General features: G+C 42.5%; 1 protein-coding gene across 4 annotated transcripts in view; it reads left to right on the top strand.

Moving 5' to 3' along the window:
• The window catches only part of STON2 (stonin 2), a 129606-nt gene extending 117004 nt beyond the window's left edge, over window positions 1-12602 (top strand). For all 4 annotated transcript variants that reach the window (XM_084891462.1, XM_084891460.1, XM_084891461.1 and 1 more), the window contains 2 exons: window positions 4994-5196; window positions 6955-12602. In XM_084891462.1, the coding sequence (XP_084747588.1) occupies window positions 4994-5196; window positions 6955-7038 (287 nt within the window). In that variant the 3' untranslated portion in view covers window positions 7039-12602. The remainder of the gene's footprint in view (window positions 1-4993; window positions 5197-6954) is intronic.
• Window positions 12603-18586: the final 5984 nt, after the last annotated feature.

Genomic DNA, 18586 nt, shown 5'->3' on the forward strand with positions numbered 1-18586 from the left:
AGATCTGGTCAACTCGCCAGGCATCCCAAGCCATGCAGGCTGTGTCAGACTCTGGGCGTAGCAGGGCAGCCCGGGAGGACAATTGGACCTCTGTCTCCGGGGCTGGAATTGCCACCCTCCGTTTCTAAACTGACAGAACTTTTAAGATAAAGTCTTCCTCTTTGTGCTTGTTAATTCATGCCCCCTGAAAGATCCCTGTATTCTGGCGAGAGCGCTGTGGTTTCTATCTCAGCCACAGGCCCCTCTGAATCAGTGGAGGAAAGGAGAAAGCCTGAATTCTCTGCCACAGAGGCCTTGGGGAAGAGATCTGAGGAGACAGGGAGAAAGTTCCTGTTTAACCTGCTAGACACATGACATGGAGAAAAACAAAGCTTTGGGTGTATGATTATTGGGATTTTGAGTGTACTACTAGGCATGGACTCGGATAACTTTATTTTGGGACTATTGGGTTTTTCAAGGTGGAAGGGATGTTGGGGACAACTTACTCAAACTCGTCATTCTACATAGGAGAAGATTAAGGGCCAGGAGGTGACATGACTCTTCTGAAGTCACAAAGCCACATCCGGGCTCTTTTCCCAACACCGAAGCTGCTTCTACGTAAATGACACCAAATAGACCCAAACCGGAAATAATTTCCACTGTGGGGACAGAGATTTGTAGTTTTTCCAATGTGTACACACATGTACCATTTGTTTCAAACTTCTTTCTCTCAATTATTTGAAAGCATTACCTGAGGGATCTGGGTTATAAGCTGTAAAGACTGGCTGGCTGCTTTAAGGAAAGGGAAGCTGTTGGAAGGATCTGGGCAGCTCAGAATTGAAGGGAGGACAGCTCTTGATAGGAGGGACTATGGTGTCTCCTCAGGCTGCAGCCGCTGGGACTGATCACAAGCCAGTTTGTGCCACTTGGCTCGAGTCAAGGAGGACAGTGAATTTTGACCGACAAGCCCACCAAGATGACATGGTGCTGGGGAAGATAATTTCCCAAGGGGGGCAGGGGGGGGGGGGGATGGGGGATTGTCACCAGAAGAAAGAGGAATGGATCTAGGACAGGGGGAAAAATGGGTCTTCAGCAAACACTTTCCTAATGATTCCCAGTGGGCGGTGTTCAGTAGGCTTAAAGCCAAGTAACTTACATATTACATATTACATATGCATTTCCAGATGACTGAAACCTTATTTGTGAAAGATTTTTGAAATACAGGAAAACATAGGGATACTTGGGAATGTTTCTCACGGAAATGTCCTCCTCCCCCGCCACCCCAGTAACTGCTTTTGCTGTCGTGGTTATATAGATTTAGGTTATATAGTCCCCAAAAGGAGACTCTTGTAATACTGCTGGCCACTTTGGTGTCAGTTTAGGAAATGGATAGCACCCTTTCTTGGAAACTGGAGGTGTACAGGATCTGAACTCCAGTGAGACTGCAGGTTCTCACCGATGCTGGTACTTGCTGCGCCCAGTCCCCTGTCCTCCCCATCCCATGCCAAGAAACCAGGGAATTGATGATCTATTAGTAGTTGTCTTTCTTTTTGGAGTTCTTCTATCCTGGTCTTCAGACAGCCTTGGGAAGGTGCCTTTTATAGATTATTTTTCATAATCCTCACCCTCCGTCTACAGTGAAGGAAGCCTAAATCTCTGCACACCCATTCCCACCTGCAGTGGCTCTGCATCCCCAGTCCCAGTGGGCAGGGCAGGCAGACCACAGGCAGCAGGGGCCAGCTGGGCAGCACCTCTGGCTCTGCTGGCAGCCCACGCCTCAGCCACAGAAGGTGTGTCCCAATCCCCAGCCATCAAAAAACTTAACAAGCCGCTCCTGGGTGCCAGCTTATGTGCATATGCAGCCCCCAACTCTCTGCATTCTGCAGGACCCCTCCCACTCTATTCCCAAGAATTTCTCTTAATCCTAGAAGGCACCAGAACAAAGCACCAGTCCAGCTGCTTTCCCAGATTCTCCACCAGGAAACAAAACATTCTGCCCTGCCCAGGTAGCTTTCTTTGCTGGAATTCCAGTTCTCGTTAGACTAAGTGAAGAGAAAGCAAACCCAATATGATTGCCCTTTTATGGCAAATAGAAATCTGAATTGTAATGTTAAATGTTCTCAAATCCATCTAGGAAGATGACATGAGGCATGGGCTCATTAGCTCATAAATTAAACTACACTAGCTTTCAAAATTGCACTTCCCTATCTGTCCAGCAGGCCTACACATCCGTTAGTTGATGCTGGGAATTAAGAAAGAATGTTCACATAGAGTCAAGAAAGAATGTTCTCATAGAGTCAGCTGTGAAAAGTAATGATTTCTCGATACTCAAAATGTGTAAATAAGAGTCATGTAAAACTGTTCTTCAGGTTGCTATTGAATGAAATTAGAAATTCCTTTATATCGCCAAAACCAGTTTGGCTCAGTGGATAGAGCATTGGTCTGCGGATTGAAAGGTCCCAGGTTCGATTCCGGTCAAGGGCACATACACTGGCTGCGGGCACATCCCCAGTAGGAGGTGTGCAGGAGGCAGCTGATAGATGTTTTTCTCATCGATGTTTCTAGCTCTCTATCCCTCTTCCTTCCTTTCTGTGGAAAATCAATAAAATATATTTAAAAAAAACAAAACAAAACAAAAAGAAATTCCTCTATATACTTTGAAGTGATTTAAATCTATAGCAGTACATTGAGAGAAGTTTAATCATAATTTAGAGTCAGATCTGTTTTATTCCCAGTACTACAACGTAATGACTCTGAGACCTCAGGCAATTTACTTTACCCTCTCAGAGAAATCTCATTTTCCTCATCTATAAAATAAGGTTATTAATATTTAACCCATTAAGAATGAAATTAGAAAATGCTTTTAATTGTTTAACATAGTCTCTGGCCTGTAATGAATGCTCAATAGATGATGGCTATATAATTACATATGTAGCACACTATTTAAAAAAAAAAAGAATGTCTTTTTAAATAATATAATTTCTACTATTACATGTATCTTAAATTCCTTTCCTAAAACCAGAACAAATTTTTCATTTCCTAAAGTTTTACTCTTTAGAAAGAAGCAGTGAAACATCTCACATTTGTGAAACAGAGCAAAACAAATACTTCACTCTGTAATGTTTTCCTTGGAGAGAGGGTGTGTGTAGGGGCCTCACTTACTGAGATTAAAAAGTCCCTCCCAGACCAATAAAGGAACTTGGAATTGTTTATTTGGGAAAACTCAGATAACTAAGGGCTGTAACATTGTTTCTCCATAGCCAGTTGCTATGTGGGGCTTCTTATAGCTGACTTCCCCTGCAGACATTGTCACCCTGTAGACTTTGTCACCCTGCAGACCTGGTCTTGAGATTTGGAAACAAGAGGTTATGACTCAGACAAAGTGGTTAAAACAATTTGGGGTCAGACGGCTGGGCTTAGTCAGGTCTCAGCTCTGCTTCTTTGCAATCCTAATATATAAAAAGCCAAGGGCCATCACGACCTAAACGACCAGATGGATGACTGAGTAGCAGGATGTGTGGGGTGATCAGGCTGGCAGGGGGGACAGTTGGGGGCAACCAGGCTGGCGGGAGGTGGGGGGGGGGCAGTTGGGAGCGATCAGGCAGGCAGGCAGGTGAGCAGTTAGGAGCAAGCAGTCCCCGATTGTGAGAGGGATGTTCCCTGAGGGGTCCGGGATTGGAGAGGGTGCAGGCTGGGCTGAGGGGATTGTGCACCCCCCACCTCGCCTGTGCACAAATTTTGTGCACTGAGCCTCTAGTAGAATATAATATTATGATCTCCAAATTCTGTTATGAAGAGACTGTGAGAGAATCTGCAGAACAGAAAGCATTCAGCACAGAACCTGGCACAGAGCACTCAACTATTTTCCTGCTACATCTGATGAATGATGACGACCACAGAGCTTCATGAGTGACGGTCACAGAAATAAGCTCTAACCCTTTCCCCTCAAATACCTAGTAATAACTCTCCATGAAAATCCAACCTTGAGTTTGTATTCTATACATTAGAATGAGCCATAGATGTACAGAATCAAAGAACAGGAAGGGTCTATGCCTAGCATTGTCCAGTCCATCCTTTCCAACCACCGCTTCCCCCCACTGCCCCATGCCCACCTACACAGCTGCCCCACTTTACAGATGAAGAATTGAGGCCTGAATAGAATAAAGGACTCAGATGCGGGATCTCTGCTGCTTAGTGGGAGAGCTGGGCATCAAATTCAGGGATGCTTGCTGACTGTTAGTCTGTGTGCTCTCCGGCTGCGCTTCCCTAAAATAAATGTGCTTACAAAGGTGCTGTCATTTGCATATGTCTTTCACCCACAAATGCCACAAACATTTTTTAAAAATATGAAATGCTATTAAGAAAATTCAATTTATCTTTCAAAGAAAATTGATTTTGCTCCAGGTGGCTGTCACTGATGTTTTACTAGGTGCTAAGTGCCAACCCCTTTTATTCCTCTCTGCCAGTCTACAGCCCCCATGTCTTAGTATTTGTTCTGTGCTCACATGTCACCCTGATGTGAGCAGGCCGAATGACCTCTGCTTCTCAGCCATAGTTCCATTGCTAGGATACCAGACTTCTGTCATCAGATAGTGTTGTATCAGAGGGTCAGAGCAATTTCTGCAGAGGCAAATCCTCTGCTCAGGGCTGGCCCCTCTGAAAGACTTCCAGGCCTCCTTTGTTGTTTTGTTTTTGTGTTTAAATCCTCACCTGAGGATATGTTGTTGTTGTTTTTAATTGATTTTAGAGAGAGAGAGAGAAAGAGGGAGAGAGAAATAATCATTGATGTGAGAGAGAAACATCAATCCCTTACACACCCCAACTGGGGATCAAACCTGCAACCTTGGGTAAGGGCCCTAACCAGGAATGCGACCTCCCACTATACAGGACTATGCTCCAACCAGCTGAGCCACACTGGCCAGGGCCCCAGGCCTCCTTTGTTACTGAGGTGGCTCTTCTTCCACTTCCTCCTCCAAAGAACCCGACCTGTAGATTCTTTATCTTTGTTTCATAGCTTCTGGTCACCCACACTGTTTCTTCTGCCACCTTGAACTTGGCTCGGACCGGGAAGTGCCTTCCAGATTTGCCAGTCACGTGGATGTCGAGTTCAGCATGCCCACCACTTCAGCCTCTAAAGCTGCTGTAAGATCCATCTCTGTGGAAGACAAGACGGACGTCAGGAAGTGGGTCAATTATTCCGCACACTACAGCTACCAGGTAGCCTGGGAGGCATCTGACTGATGTCCCCCCTCTCTCTTCCCCCCCTCTTGTCCTTTTAACAGTGCCTGTGCTGGGGGCAGTGTTCTCTTACCACCTTGGAGGCGGCTCACCATGGTACATAGCCATGGCGAGTCTGCTCTGATATAAAGGAATAATCTCTTCAGTGAGCAAGAGGAAGGTTGGGGGGAAAAAATAAAGAAGCTGATGAAAGAGGAGAATATAATGTCATCATAAACAACAACATAAAAAAGAAGAATGTGATAAAGGGATTATTATAACCCATTCATAATGTCATTTATGTTGCAGAGTAGTGAATTTGGGAGTCAAGAGGAGTGCCAGGAAAGTCCTAACCAAAAGCAGCTACAGGAGTTGATGACGTGGTCTGAGTAAAGTTAGGACATTCATGACCTGGTCACTGGGCTGTCACAGGACAGAACTCAAAAGCCCAACCAGCTTCTAGAGTAGTAACAGGATCAGGCTACAGAAGGAGGACAGATACCAAGCAGGGGTGTGCGGACACGAATGGTGACTATATCTGGGGGAGTTAGAGATTCAGTGGGAGGATATTAATGCCATGGATGGAAATGGGGGCTTTTGAAGAGATTTTGCAAAGTGGCTTAATAATTTTCTATTCATAATAATATCCTTAGTTTTATATGGTGATTTATTGGTTTCTAATTACCTCCTTAGTTGTGTGGTCTACCAAAAAGAACACATACTCCATCTTGTGGCCAGAAAAAAAAATAGCACTTTCCTCAGACATGCGATTTTCAATTTTTGTCATCTCATGGCACACAAACTAATTACTAAAATTCTGTGGCACACCAAAAAAAAAATTTTTTTGTAGATATGACAAAAATATATATATAATTTTTGTTCATTCACACCAGGCAGCTATTTTTGTGTTGGCTGTTGTCATTTTTTTTACTTGACAGTCTAAGGGAAACAAGGTCAGTGCCCAACTAAATAGTCAGATACTGCGTGTTTTAAAAATTCTTGCAGCAAATCACTGCCTTAAGTCAACTGTTCTGTCTTGACTTTTCCCCTTGTCATAAATGTCCACTTTGGTGTAGAGGAAAGCAACTTTAATTATGAAACTTCCTAGCTTGAAGGATCACTTGCCTGGCTTACCCAAGGCTCTAATTGAAGTGTGTCGCTTTCAAGGCAAGATTAATTTCTGATTCCTTGATAGTTACAGCTAGTGTTTTGCAGACAGTATGGGTAGAACTGAAAACACTGCAATACTTATCAGCTTGGAAACTTTTTTAAAGAGATAAAGTAATGGAGAGTGTAAGCAGCCAATTGCGAAGGAAGCCATTCATTTATCAACCTCTGTGCTTGCTGCTGTATACCAACATTACTGGGATGCAGCAGTGACTCGGGCCAGCCCTTGCCCTATGGAGACCATGGCGCAGTGTAGAAGGTACAGTGGGAATATGCCGGGGAGTGCCTCACTCTACCTGAAGAATCAAGAATAGCTTCACAGAAGAGATGACCTTTGAGCAGTTGTGCAAGACAAAGAATAAGAGTCTTCTAGGTGGTCAGTGAGGGCGGGGGAATTCCAGCCCAAGTGAAGAGTCTGTGCAAAGAGAGAATCATCATAGACACAGGGCAAGTGACACCAGAGAACCTCAAAACATAACAAAATCACGAGGAGTCTAAAGGAATCTAAACCCATGAGGTATTCTCTCGATTTATTTATTTCTTGGGATGTTTTCTCTTCTGATATTCCTCTCCAACTTTCCTTCCTGGCAGGTGGAGATTGAGCAAAAAAAGAGTTTGAAGCCTGACTTTGAAGGAGATGAAGTGGAAAACCCCAAGGAGTGTGGGGTCCAGTGATGAAGCCCCACTGAGAGGCTGTAACCTGAGAGGCCCAATAAGACATCTTCCTGAATAGCTGAAGTTCAAGTCAGTACCTACATGACTACCCCATGCTGGGAGCAGTGCATTGGACCTTGCTGTCGGTAGTTGCCTATGTGTGAACAGGAGACCCGAGGCGGCTGCTGTGAAGAGGCTCTGACTGCCTGAAGCAGCTGGTTCACCTGACGTGGGAGCTCACTCACGAAGCCTCCTCTGCCTCTGCTTATCTCACAGCACTTGGGAGTGGTTTGTTGTGACTAGGAGAGTCAGGAAAAGAACCTCCGCATCAGTGTTGGCATGATTTCCTTCTAGTGTTCTTCTGTCATTTACATGAATTTCTGGAAAACACGGTCTTGAGAAGTTAATTAAGAACCCATCTCTGTCACTCCCTCTAGAAAAGGTTCAGAAAAGGCACAAAACAAATTTCCTCTGTAGGTTTCCTAGTCCTTTCGTAGGTGACTCCATTCTTTGTATATGAATACTATGCAACAGACATTTTCGAGATCCTAGACTGTTTTGAATGAAACACTTTTCCCCATCTCTCTAAGGTTTTGGTCACAGGATGGGAAAAAGGCACAGTGAGATACTTTTTTATTCTGTGATTAGCTCCACATTCTGCAAAGGTTGGCTGTTGGAAGGAAAGCAAAATTGAACTTATTTTTCTTCATTCTGGGGAAAAGGGACATTCATTGTAAGGTTATGTTCAATTCAGGAGACAGCTTCCCTCTCAGTGAATTCCCAAATTCACATTGAAAAATATAGGCCATTTCTGATTTCTGAAACAAGTGGATATATGTGTTATACCTCAGGCATTTGGGAACTCTTTTTATACCTCATAGCCAATAGGGAGCGTGTGTCTCTACAACTCAGATTTTCAGGAAATGGATGCTGAAGAGATCATTTCAAAGCTGTTTTAAAACTAAGCTTATCTGAGCTTTTCCCACAAATTCAGAGTTTGACAAGCACAGTATTGTGATAGATCTAAAAGGCAGAAGACACTAGGGTAGAGATGGCGGGAAAGCCATACTTTTTTTTAAACATTGATTTTAAGAGTCTGGACACTCAATCTTCTTTACCTTCATCCATTCTGGCTCACTTTCTGCACCTCTGCTTCTTATTTGTTCATTGGTGTTTTCTTACCACACAAGAAGCTACATCAGCCATCCCAAAGGGGATACCTGCTCAACAATTCAAAAGCAGCCTCTCTCTGCCTTTCTGTATCTGTATCATGAAGAATGGAAGAGGGGACAGAGAGCACGTTGATCAGATTTGTGGATGACACAGAAATAGACATATGTCTAGTTTGTTGACCAGCAGATTCAGGATTAACTTATTCAATGAATAGTAGTTGAATTCTAACTGTGTACTGATACTAGGATATAGGGATCATTATAGTTTTGTTTTTTGTTTTTTAAATATCTGAGCATAAGACTGAAACTAGAAAGATGAAATTGAAGCATTAATGAGAAACTATATTTTGAGTTTTCTTAAATGCAACCCTCTAAGAACAGCATGGTATATGTATTGTGTATAGTGTGTGTGTGTGTGTGTGTGTGTGTGTATGTGTATGTATTGATGGGAGGGTGTTGGAAAGTTATAGTTTCACAGCAGGTAATGTAGAAATGTTTTCTTATGGAAATAGGAGTTCAGTTTTGAATCAGGAGTATATTGTGGCTATTCATAAAGCTATTTCATTCAACCTGTGGTAATAGAAGTCCAGGGAGCCCTGCAAGCTGCACTGGTAAGACCACATCTGGATGGAGGGTTAGGTTCAATTCTGGGTACTGTATTTTGAGAGAGACATTAATACATTGATTGTGTCCAGAGACAGGTGGTCAGGATTGTGAAGGGTCTGATTATACAATGAACAGGGGAATAGATCCCTGAAGAACAGAAGGTATAGCTGGAAAGGAAGTACAGAAAGGGAAGAAATTATATAATAGGTGCATTGAAATTTGTTGAGCTATAAAATAGGAGAGGACTTAGACTTATTCTGTGTAGCTTCAAAGGGCAAAAATAGGAACAAAGGGAAACTTGATACATGACAGATGTTTGCTTCAATATAAGAAAGCTTCCTAATAAGAGTTGTTTTAAAGAGGAATGGGCTCAATAGCAAAATTTCCTGTTGCTGCAAATGCTCAGGCAAAAGTTAAAATAATGATCTATCCCAGATGCTTCAAAAGGTTCTCTTACATTGGATTTGAGCTGGATAACTAAGATCCCTTCTTTTATACATTCAGTAGTAATAGGGCTCTCTGACTCTAGGAGTAGTTTTTCATGCTCTTTGAAATATAGTGGGGTCCCCCAGTGAGCAGTGTCGAGTGAGGGTTCCAGAGCATTTCCGTTCCCCTCTCATACTAAAGGCAGATGAGATTCCTCATAGAAACATCAAGGTGAATTGAAGAGTTTGCAAGGTGAAGGTCATTCCTGCACCTTCCTTACCCAAGGTTAATATCCACAACGCCCTCTCAAGAGCTCTGCCTCACCTGTTAGCATCATATGTGTATTGCTTGTTGGACCTTATATCTCCACTTGCTTAATTCTGATTGCCTCCATGTTCTCACCTGGACTTTTTTTTTTTTTTTTTTTTTTAACCAAGGGCTGGGAAAATCCCTTCCCCGCTGTATTTAGATTCAACAAGCAAATTATTATTAACATTTAAAAACCTGCCACTTTGATTTCATCAAATTTGTTTTTCCTTTACTGTTTTGGGGAAACTGATTAAAGGTAGTCTTTAGGGACTTGGGGAATATAATACTATATATTCAAGACCTAGTGTTTTGCTAGTCACCTACATAGAAAACACAGTTGGGCAAATTACCTTTTTAAAAGAAAAGCAACTTTTTACTTTAATTGATTTCAGAAAGAGGAAGGGAGAGGGAGAGAGAGGAAAAAACATCAATGATGAGAGAATCATTGATCGGCTGCCTCCTGCACACCCCACACTGGGGACTGTGCCTGCAATCCAGGCATGTGCCTTGACCAGGGGATTGAACCATGACCTCCTGGTTCATCAGTGGAATGCTTAGCCACTGAGCCACACCAGCCAGGCTCTCCTGAGTTCTAAAGATGTTTTCAAAGTATCAATAAGGTCTAAGTGCCAATTCCCTACAAATCACCATTTCTTCATTATGCTCTTTAGAAATGAAACCTACTTTGGATATTATGACTCATATATATGTATTTAGGGAATTAAAAGTGAATGAGATGTACAAGGCAGTCATAAACGAAAATAAGTGTGTGCGCCACTAATGTTTTCCCATATATTAGCTACAGCAAGAAAATGGAATTACTACATTTCTTCTAGTGTGCCTTAGCAAATCTGATTGAGAGTCTAGTTCTTGGTTTTTATTTTGAGAATTGGAAAAAAAATCTCTGACCTTGCAATTCCAGGCCTTGTAAAGTCACTATCTATGGTGATATGTTCAATAGTGCCTGGAGAGAGGCAGATAACAATTGTATGTCATAAAAAGCTATATAAGAACAGACTCCAAAAAATGGACTTTCAATATGAAGAGATATTCATATTGACTAGAAATGAGACTAGAAAGAGATGACAGATATAGCACTGGCCATCAAACCTCAGATTCCTGGACTTGAGGCTATCCCTGAAAAGCAAGGAGCCCTAGGAAAAATAACAGATTGCATAGTAGGGATAAATAATAGAATTAGTTCAAATCAACAAGTATTTATCAAGTGTCTACTTTGGCCAAGGTGCTGTGCTAGCAGCCAGCTTCCCTAAAGGGAGCTACAGCCAAACACAAGGACACTGAGGATTGCTGGTGTAAACTCATTGGTGGGATTAAAATTGGGGTTTCTAAGAATCTTGAAAGGACATTGTCATGGAGAAAATCACCATGTTCTGTGACTTGCATTTTTCCCAATTGGGCTTCAGGAACCTCAGCTAAGAAAGTGAGGAAGCTGGACTCATTGTTCCCTCAGGTCCTTTCCAGTATTATTTCACAAAATACCCTTCGGTGCCATTGTCAGTGATACTTCATGTCAACAGGCTTCTTCACATAGTCTTAAGAACCAAGACATTTACACTTTGAAGACTGGAAAAATCAGCTGGCCCACCTTTTTCCTTTTCATGTGTCTATCCTTTACCATCTGCCCAAACAACAGAAACACAGAAAACCCTGCAATCCTCTATTTTGTATTTGCCTTCAAAGAAATAGATAAATATGGAGTATCAAAGGATGGTGAAGATCAACAGGAATACTGCTTGGGAAGGTCCACTGGGATCACCCAGCACAGTGGTTGGCAATCTCATTAGTCAGAAGAGCCAAATATCAATAGTACAACAATTGAAATTTCTTTTGAGAGTCAAATGTTTAAAACTTAAACTTCTTCTAACACCATTTCTTCAAAATAGACTCGCCCAGGCTGTGGTATTTTGTGGAAGAGCCACACTCAAGGGGCCAAAGAGCCACATGTGGCTCACTAGCCGCAGCTTACCAACCATTGGCCCAGCACAACAGTAGTGTGAGTGTGAGGAAGAGCAGAGAGCTCTCCAAAATGGATGTTGTATTTGGGTACTACTTACAATAGAAGTAGGTCTAACCCTCCAAGGTACTGAGGTTCGTTAGGATGATCAGAGATTTATATAGGTGTATCCTTTGATACAAAGACTGCAGAAATCGAGGGAGAAAAAAAAATCAGTAAACATCTTAGGACTGTGTCATATAGTTATGGCAAAATGAGATGAAAGGGTCAGTCCTCCCTATCCACACTGTCTTCTAGGAACATAAACATGTAGTTTTTAAAAAAATTTTCAAACATGTACAAACTACAAAATAGTGTCTCCTCTGTGATATGTGTTAGTGTGATTTTAGTTTCTCGTACTTAGATTTGGTCAAATGGAATGGCTTCTATCGAACTGGACAGAGCAAGAAATTCCCACATCCTCTGCCTCTGATCAAACTCTCACTGCTAGCCAGACTGTGGTTGAAGCCTTAACTACCATGTGATTCAAAATCAGGGGCCCCACTTGGTTCTGGGGAAGCAGATATGCAGATCCTGACAGCAACCTGCTGGACCAAAGTGTTTAAGGGTTTTAAAGTATAGGGGTGACAGAAGAGATGACTATGAACTCCTCTGACCCTAAGCCAACATTCATTTAACCTTTGTGTCCAACTGCCAACAGAGCCTGGATATATTTTCACTATGTTCAAGAAACTAAACAGACAGTGGTTTAGCCAGAGAATGATAAAAGTGCACTCCTCCTCACCCTGCATTTTTATAATGTCCATAGTGAATTTCAATGTGTCAAGATGGATGGACCCAAGATCCAATGAATGATTCAGCTGATCCAAGGCTTGTATTTTCCTGCATTTGTCATCTATCTTCTTTTGATGAAACTTTTTTGTACTATTGTGATTAATTTTATGTAAAATTGCTTTACTTAAAAATATGTGCCTATGTAATAAAGTCTACACACTGGCTAACTCTGTAGAGGTGAGATTTTGTTTTTAATTTTTCTGCTGATTATCATCTGTAATACCTTTTTGAACTATGAAAATGAGCTATTAATAAACATTTTTTAAGCAAAATCTGTCACTGTACAGGATTTAATGAGATTAGAGACAAAGAAAAATGTTTCTTAAAAAAAGGCCCATAACTCGATTAACATGATTAGTGACCATAAGTTGACAAGTTACCAAGTGGCCTGTTGAACTATCCTAGTTAAGTTTATCACATGTGTAATTTACTCAGTTCAATATATATTTATTGCATCCCATTTCTCTCCATGGCTCCTTGGCATGGAGAGAACTCTCTCTTGAACAGAACACACAATTTTATGGCCTGGTTAATATGACATCAACTGATATTAGTAACTGATATTAGGTACACAAAAGGGTTTAATAAGCCAAATAAGAGAATAACATTTTATAAGTTGGGGATTCTGAAGAGTATCCTACTCTTTCTCCCTATTCTTCCATTCCTATCTGCCCAAACTCCACTTGAACAAGTTTTGAAGCCTACTTGCCTACATCCCACATTATCACAAGGTTTTAGCTTTTGATGGTCCCCCTTCCCTTTCATAGCCAAGTTACTGTTGGGAGCCAGGCTTGCTCCCTAATGCTCCTCAGGATTTGGGGGAGGGCAGTTGAGAATGATAAGAAGTAAAGATGACAATGCGAATGTCCTCAGTGTCCTTCTAAACTCCTCCCAGCATCTCCTTGACTACCTCCAACTAACTGCTTTTGATTCCTCCATGCTGGGGAGCTTTATGTATTCCTAAAACAGACTGATGTGAGCTAATATTTTGTCATGCTTCTACTTTAAGCAACTGCTTATTCTAAGTATTTTAGATGCATTACCTTGTTTAATGAAGGAAGCCCTTTCTCTCCATTCCACAAGGAACTAATACCTCAAGGCTGGTGGTACAACCTATGTTTATTAAGGATTAACAATCAATGGTGAGTATCTATAGCACAAATCAGGAAAGAACTTAAAAACTGCATACCAGACATCCTTGCTCCTAAAGTTCATTGTCCATCCTCCACAGCGGGAACCTTTATTAAGCATCTTTCTCCCTGGCTCTTCCCTGAGTAAATGGAGCCAACTCTTCAAGTCTCCAAAGTACTGTCTCTCCAACTGCCAAGGGAAAACCGAAAGTTTTTCTTAAAATCCCATGTTAAGTGGGGATTAAGTTCTAAAGTCAACACTCTTGAAAATCACTTAAATTGCCCATAAAATAAAGTAGATTAAGGCATAACTTTTCTTTAATAAAAGTTGCTCTATGACCCTAAATTAATTTTTTAATTTCTTCATTGAGGATACTGACAGGGTCATCAACACTCAGAAACCCAGCCACCTGAATAATGTATTCTAGTTCATGGTCAAATGCGTCACACATTGATTCCCTGAGTTTTACCAGCTTGAATTGACTGTTTCAGGCATGACAGTATTCTTTATCTGCCTCACAAACCCACTGAGTGGGGTGGCAGATTAAGTGACTTGAATAGAAGCATATGGAGTCTTCACTCTATTGTGCAAAGCAAATTTTAGTTCCACTCCATTGCATCCTGTCATGGACCCTAACCCTATCTTTCCAAACCAAAAAGAAGTCTATCTTACTAGTAGATCTTCAAAAAGAGCTTACATAAAATCACAGATTTTCCTTCGAAGTCTCAGAAGTTACAGATAATATTTTCAGATGGAATTGACATCAACAAACCTGTACTTTCCTCCCCCAACACGGTCTGGGGCAACAGAAAGACTAAGATAAAAATCTATTCACCTGTCAGGAGCAAACCCCAGGCTTATGACATGTTTTCTCTTCTCATTTCCTTCTTCCTCTTCTCCCTTCTCCTCCTTTCTCTTCTTTCCACTAATAGGCATGGAGTCCTGAGAGCCTAGACCAGTGGTCGGCAAACTCATTAGTCAACAGAGCGGCAAACCACGGTTCTCGAGCCACATGTGGCTCAAGAGCCAGTTTGCTAACCACTGGCCTAGACTGATCTGGTGGCAGTGGCTGAGGAAGGGACATGTCTCAAAGGCTGAACAGTTTCCAATTATTTCTTTCCAGGTTGAACTCTGAACAAACCATTGCTGCCTATCTCGTCTGCTGCCTTTAGCACATGTGAGCTGCCTTTCAATGTTTTATATTTATTAGATTTAGCTTCATAAAAAGCGCTAGGTAACTAAAAGAATTGGCTTTCTCAGTGTGTGGCAAAAATGGACTAAAAATAATATGAACCAGCAAACGTAAATCAACATGCAATTGAATGTGACTGAAATTCAATCTGTATTTTAGTCAAACTTTCTAGCAGTCCCTTGGTTGCAACCTTCCCTTCTACCTCTGAGCCTCTGCAGCCTGGAAAATAGTCTCTCTACTTTTCTTTCTCTTTACAACTCAGAGGTTATTGCTGCCAGGAATGCTTCAAGAACATTTAATTCTGATTCGCCAGACAGCACAAAATCTACCCTCTTGTACTCTCTTAATACATATCTAGTAAGGGAAGGACAATTGCAGTGAAAAAGAAAGGCTCAATGCAAAGGGGGAGGATATAAGTGAGAGAGAATCAACAATTTAGAATTACTGAACCGGATTGTGTTTATCCTGCAAGCCAGCAAGTGGGCTATCAGAAACCCACTTGTGTTTTTGTGTTGTTGTTTGTTTTTTTTTTAAAACTTATTTCATTTGCTATAAAAATACCAAATAACGAGCTCATAATACCATCTTAAACTCCTGAGATTTTTAAATTATGAATTTAGAGGGTATGCAAGACATCAACTTAAGGCTCATTTGGGAAAAGCTAATAAAGTCTATATGATTTGTCAAGAAAAACATATAAAAGGGGGGGGAAAAACAACAACCACTGCATAACAAAAGAAAAAGTAAGCAAAACATCATAACACTTCATAAAAGTGAACACTTGAGGGAACCAATATGGTGGAATAGAGTAGACACCAGAATGCAGCCTACCACAACAAATTTGAATTTAGAACTGGAAAACAGGGGAGGCATTGCCCTGAAGCACTGGACGGCTAGCTGAGAGGAGGCTCTGCCATCTGGGAAGGAGAGAGAAGGCGTGTTGACCCTAAGAAATTGTGAAGGTACAGAGAACTGTGCGCATGAAAAGGCACTAGCTTAATCCCGGCACACGGAGAGGAAGGGCCGAGATTGCTGCTGGTGTACTCCTGGCACGAGAAGAGGTCAGGCTACGCACGAAGAAGCCAGGCTGGGCTGAGTTCGCTACTGGCTTACTCCCGGCGCTCAGAGAGGGAAGACAGCTAACACGCTGCTGGCTTTCAAGTTCAGGAGGAAAACAGAACCACCCTATTGCTCTGATAGATGGCCCCAGTCAGGGAGAGGCCAGACTGTCAGGCAGCGGGCAGAGATCTCTCGGAGGTGTGTGAAGCCAGTGGCCATTACTGTGGGACTTGGGGAGGAGCCACTTGGGGAGGAGCCAATGGGAAAACAAAGCTTGTCTGCACCATCCCGAGACTCTGCCCCATCCAAGCTGAGCACAGAAGCTCTCCCAGAGGCTGGCTTTCTCTAAGGAGGGACTGGCCGAAATTCAAAGCTTGTCTGCGCCTTTACCAAAGAGGTGCGCGAGCCTGCAACCAATCTGGTGAGACTCACCGCAAACAGGACTTTTCTAAGGCCAGACTGATAGGGAACCAAAGATTGTCTGTGCCACCCCGAGACTCCGGCCCATCCAAGCGGAGTACAGAAGCCCTCCTAACTGAGACACTGCTGATCCTCACAGCCAATTGGCTTGGAGATCAACGCTTCCCAGTGATAAGCAAGGCTTAACAACCAGACTGCACACATAGCCCACAAAGGGCTACACCAAGACTGTCTGCCACAGGTAACTGGGAAGGCTATGCTACTGGGCTCTACCAGAACACCTAACACTAAAAACTATTCCATCAAATCAGGAAAACAACTAAAATGCAGACAAGAGGCAGGACACAAAGGAAGGAGATGGAGGAAAAGAAAAGAATGGGCATTAAGTTCAAAACCACTGTTATAAGGCTTTTCAATAATATCCTTAAAAAGGCCAATAAAATAAATGAAACCTATGAGGATATGAAAAGGGATCAACTAGAAATAATAAGGGATCAACTAGAAATAAAGAAAACACTGTCTGAAATAAAATATATTACACAGAGTCCTAAAAACAGAATGGAAGATTGCAAGAATCAAGACAAAGATTTAGAACACAAAGAGCCAGAGGACACTTCTCTGCAGAAGCAAGAAGATAAGAGAATTCAGAAAGTTGAAGATAGTATAAGAAACCTCTGGGACAATTTCAAGCGAACCAACATCAGAATTATGAGGATCCCAGAAGAAGAGAGAGAGCAGAATACCGAAAGAATACTGGAAGAAATAGTGACAGAAAACTTCCCCCACCTGGGGAAAGAGACTTACAAGTCCAGGAAGTCTGCAGAACCCTAAACAAAAGGAATCCAAAGAGGACCACACCAAGACACATCATTATTAAAATTCCAAGAGCAAAAGACAAAGAGAGAATATTAAAAGCAGCAAGAGAAAAGCAGGTAGTTACCTATAAAGGAGCACCCATACGACTGTCAGCTGATTTCTCAACAGAAACCATGTAGGCCAGATGGGAATGGCAAGAAATATTCAAGGTGATGAATAGCAAGAACCTATAGCCAAAAATACTCTACCCAGCAAAGCTATCACTCAGAATCAAAGGCCAGATAAAGAGCTTTACAAATAAATTTAAGCTAAAGGAGTTCATTACCGCCAAACCAGAATTATATGAATTGCTGAAGGGGGTTCTTTAGGAAGAGGAAGAAGATAAAGATAAAAATTATGAACAACAAATACATAACTATCAACAAGTGAAACTAAAAGCCAAGGGAATTAAAAAATCTGATGAACAATATTAACTGGTGAATATAATAGAATCAGAGGTATGGAAGGGGAGTGGACTGACGTTCTCGAGGAAAAGGGGAGTGGAGGTGCGGGAAGAGACTGAACAAAAACTGTGCACCTATGGATGAGGACAATGGGCGATGGGGAAAGGACAGAGGGTGGGGTGGGAACCTGGTGGAGGGGCACAATTGAGGTAGGGGAAGAGGAACACATTTGTAATAATCTGAACAATAAAGATTTATTTAAAAAAAGAAAGAAAGAGGGGATCCAAGATGGCTCCGCCCAGGTAAACACCTAGCCGCAGCCGCACACAACAATTTCAATAAAATACAACTAAAATATAAAATGGACATTACCCAGAACTACAGGAAAGTCGACTGACTGGAAATTCTACAACGAGAAGCAAGGAGAAAACCAGAAGGAAGTGCGGAGGAGCTGTAAAAGCCCGAGGTACGGAGACACGCGGCGCGGAGAGGACGGGGCCGGAGAGGAGGGAGGTCGAGTGCCTGGCTGGCGTACTCTAGCGGGAAGGAGATAAAACTCCGACTGTGTTGGGCCCCAGTTCTGACTGCTCTGAACCCCAGTTCTAGGCCAGACCCCGGGGACCCAGGCTCATCCAGAGGGAGCTGGGCTGTAAGGCGGAACCCCGGGGAAGTGGCGAAAGGAGGTCCCGGAGGCGCGCACATTGCGCGCAGAGAAGGGATGGTCCGCTGTGCTGCGGGATTGCCCTGGCAGGAAGGAGACTGGGGCTCCAGTCTGCTCTGAACGCCACCTCCAACTCCACTTCCAACTGAACTGAACCCCAATACCGGGCACATTGGGGGAGAGCATAGACTGGCAGCAGGCGAAAATCTAGGGCACCTATCTCTCAGAGGCACTTTGCAGAGAGTACTGAAGGACCCTGAGACGCAGGAGCCGCATAGGGCGGGGCTAACGGAAGCCAAGGCTGTAGGCTCCACCCTGAAATCCTGTCCCATCTGTAACTGCGAAATGCGACAATGAAATAGATCACAAACGAAAGAAATGGAGGACAAAAAGCGACTGGATATAGAGTTCAAATCTACGCTTATAAGGTTTTTCAAGAATTTCCTAGAAAAGATGGATAAGACCTATGAGGATATAAAAAGAGATCAACTAGAATTAATAAGGAGTCAACAAGAAATGATAAGG

This window comes from Pipistrellus hanaki (assembly GCF_964339955.1).
Source record: "Pipistrellus hanaki genome assembly, chromosome: 1".
Classification (NCBI taxonomy): Eukaryota; Metazoa; Chordata; class Mammalia; order Chiroptera; family Vespertilionidae; genus Pipistrellus; species Pipistrellus hanaki.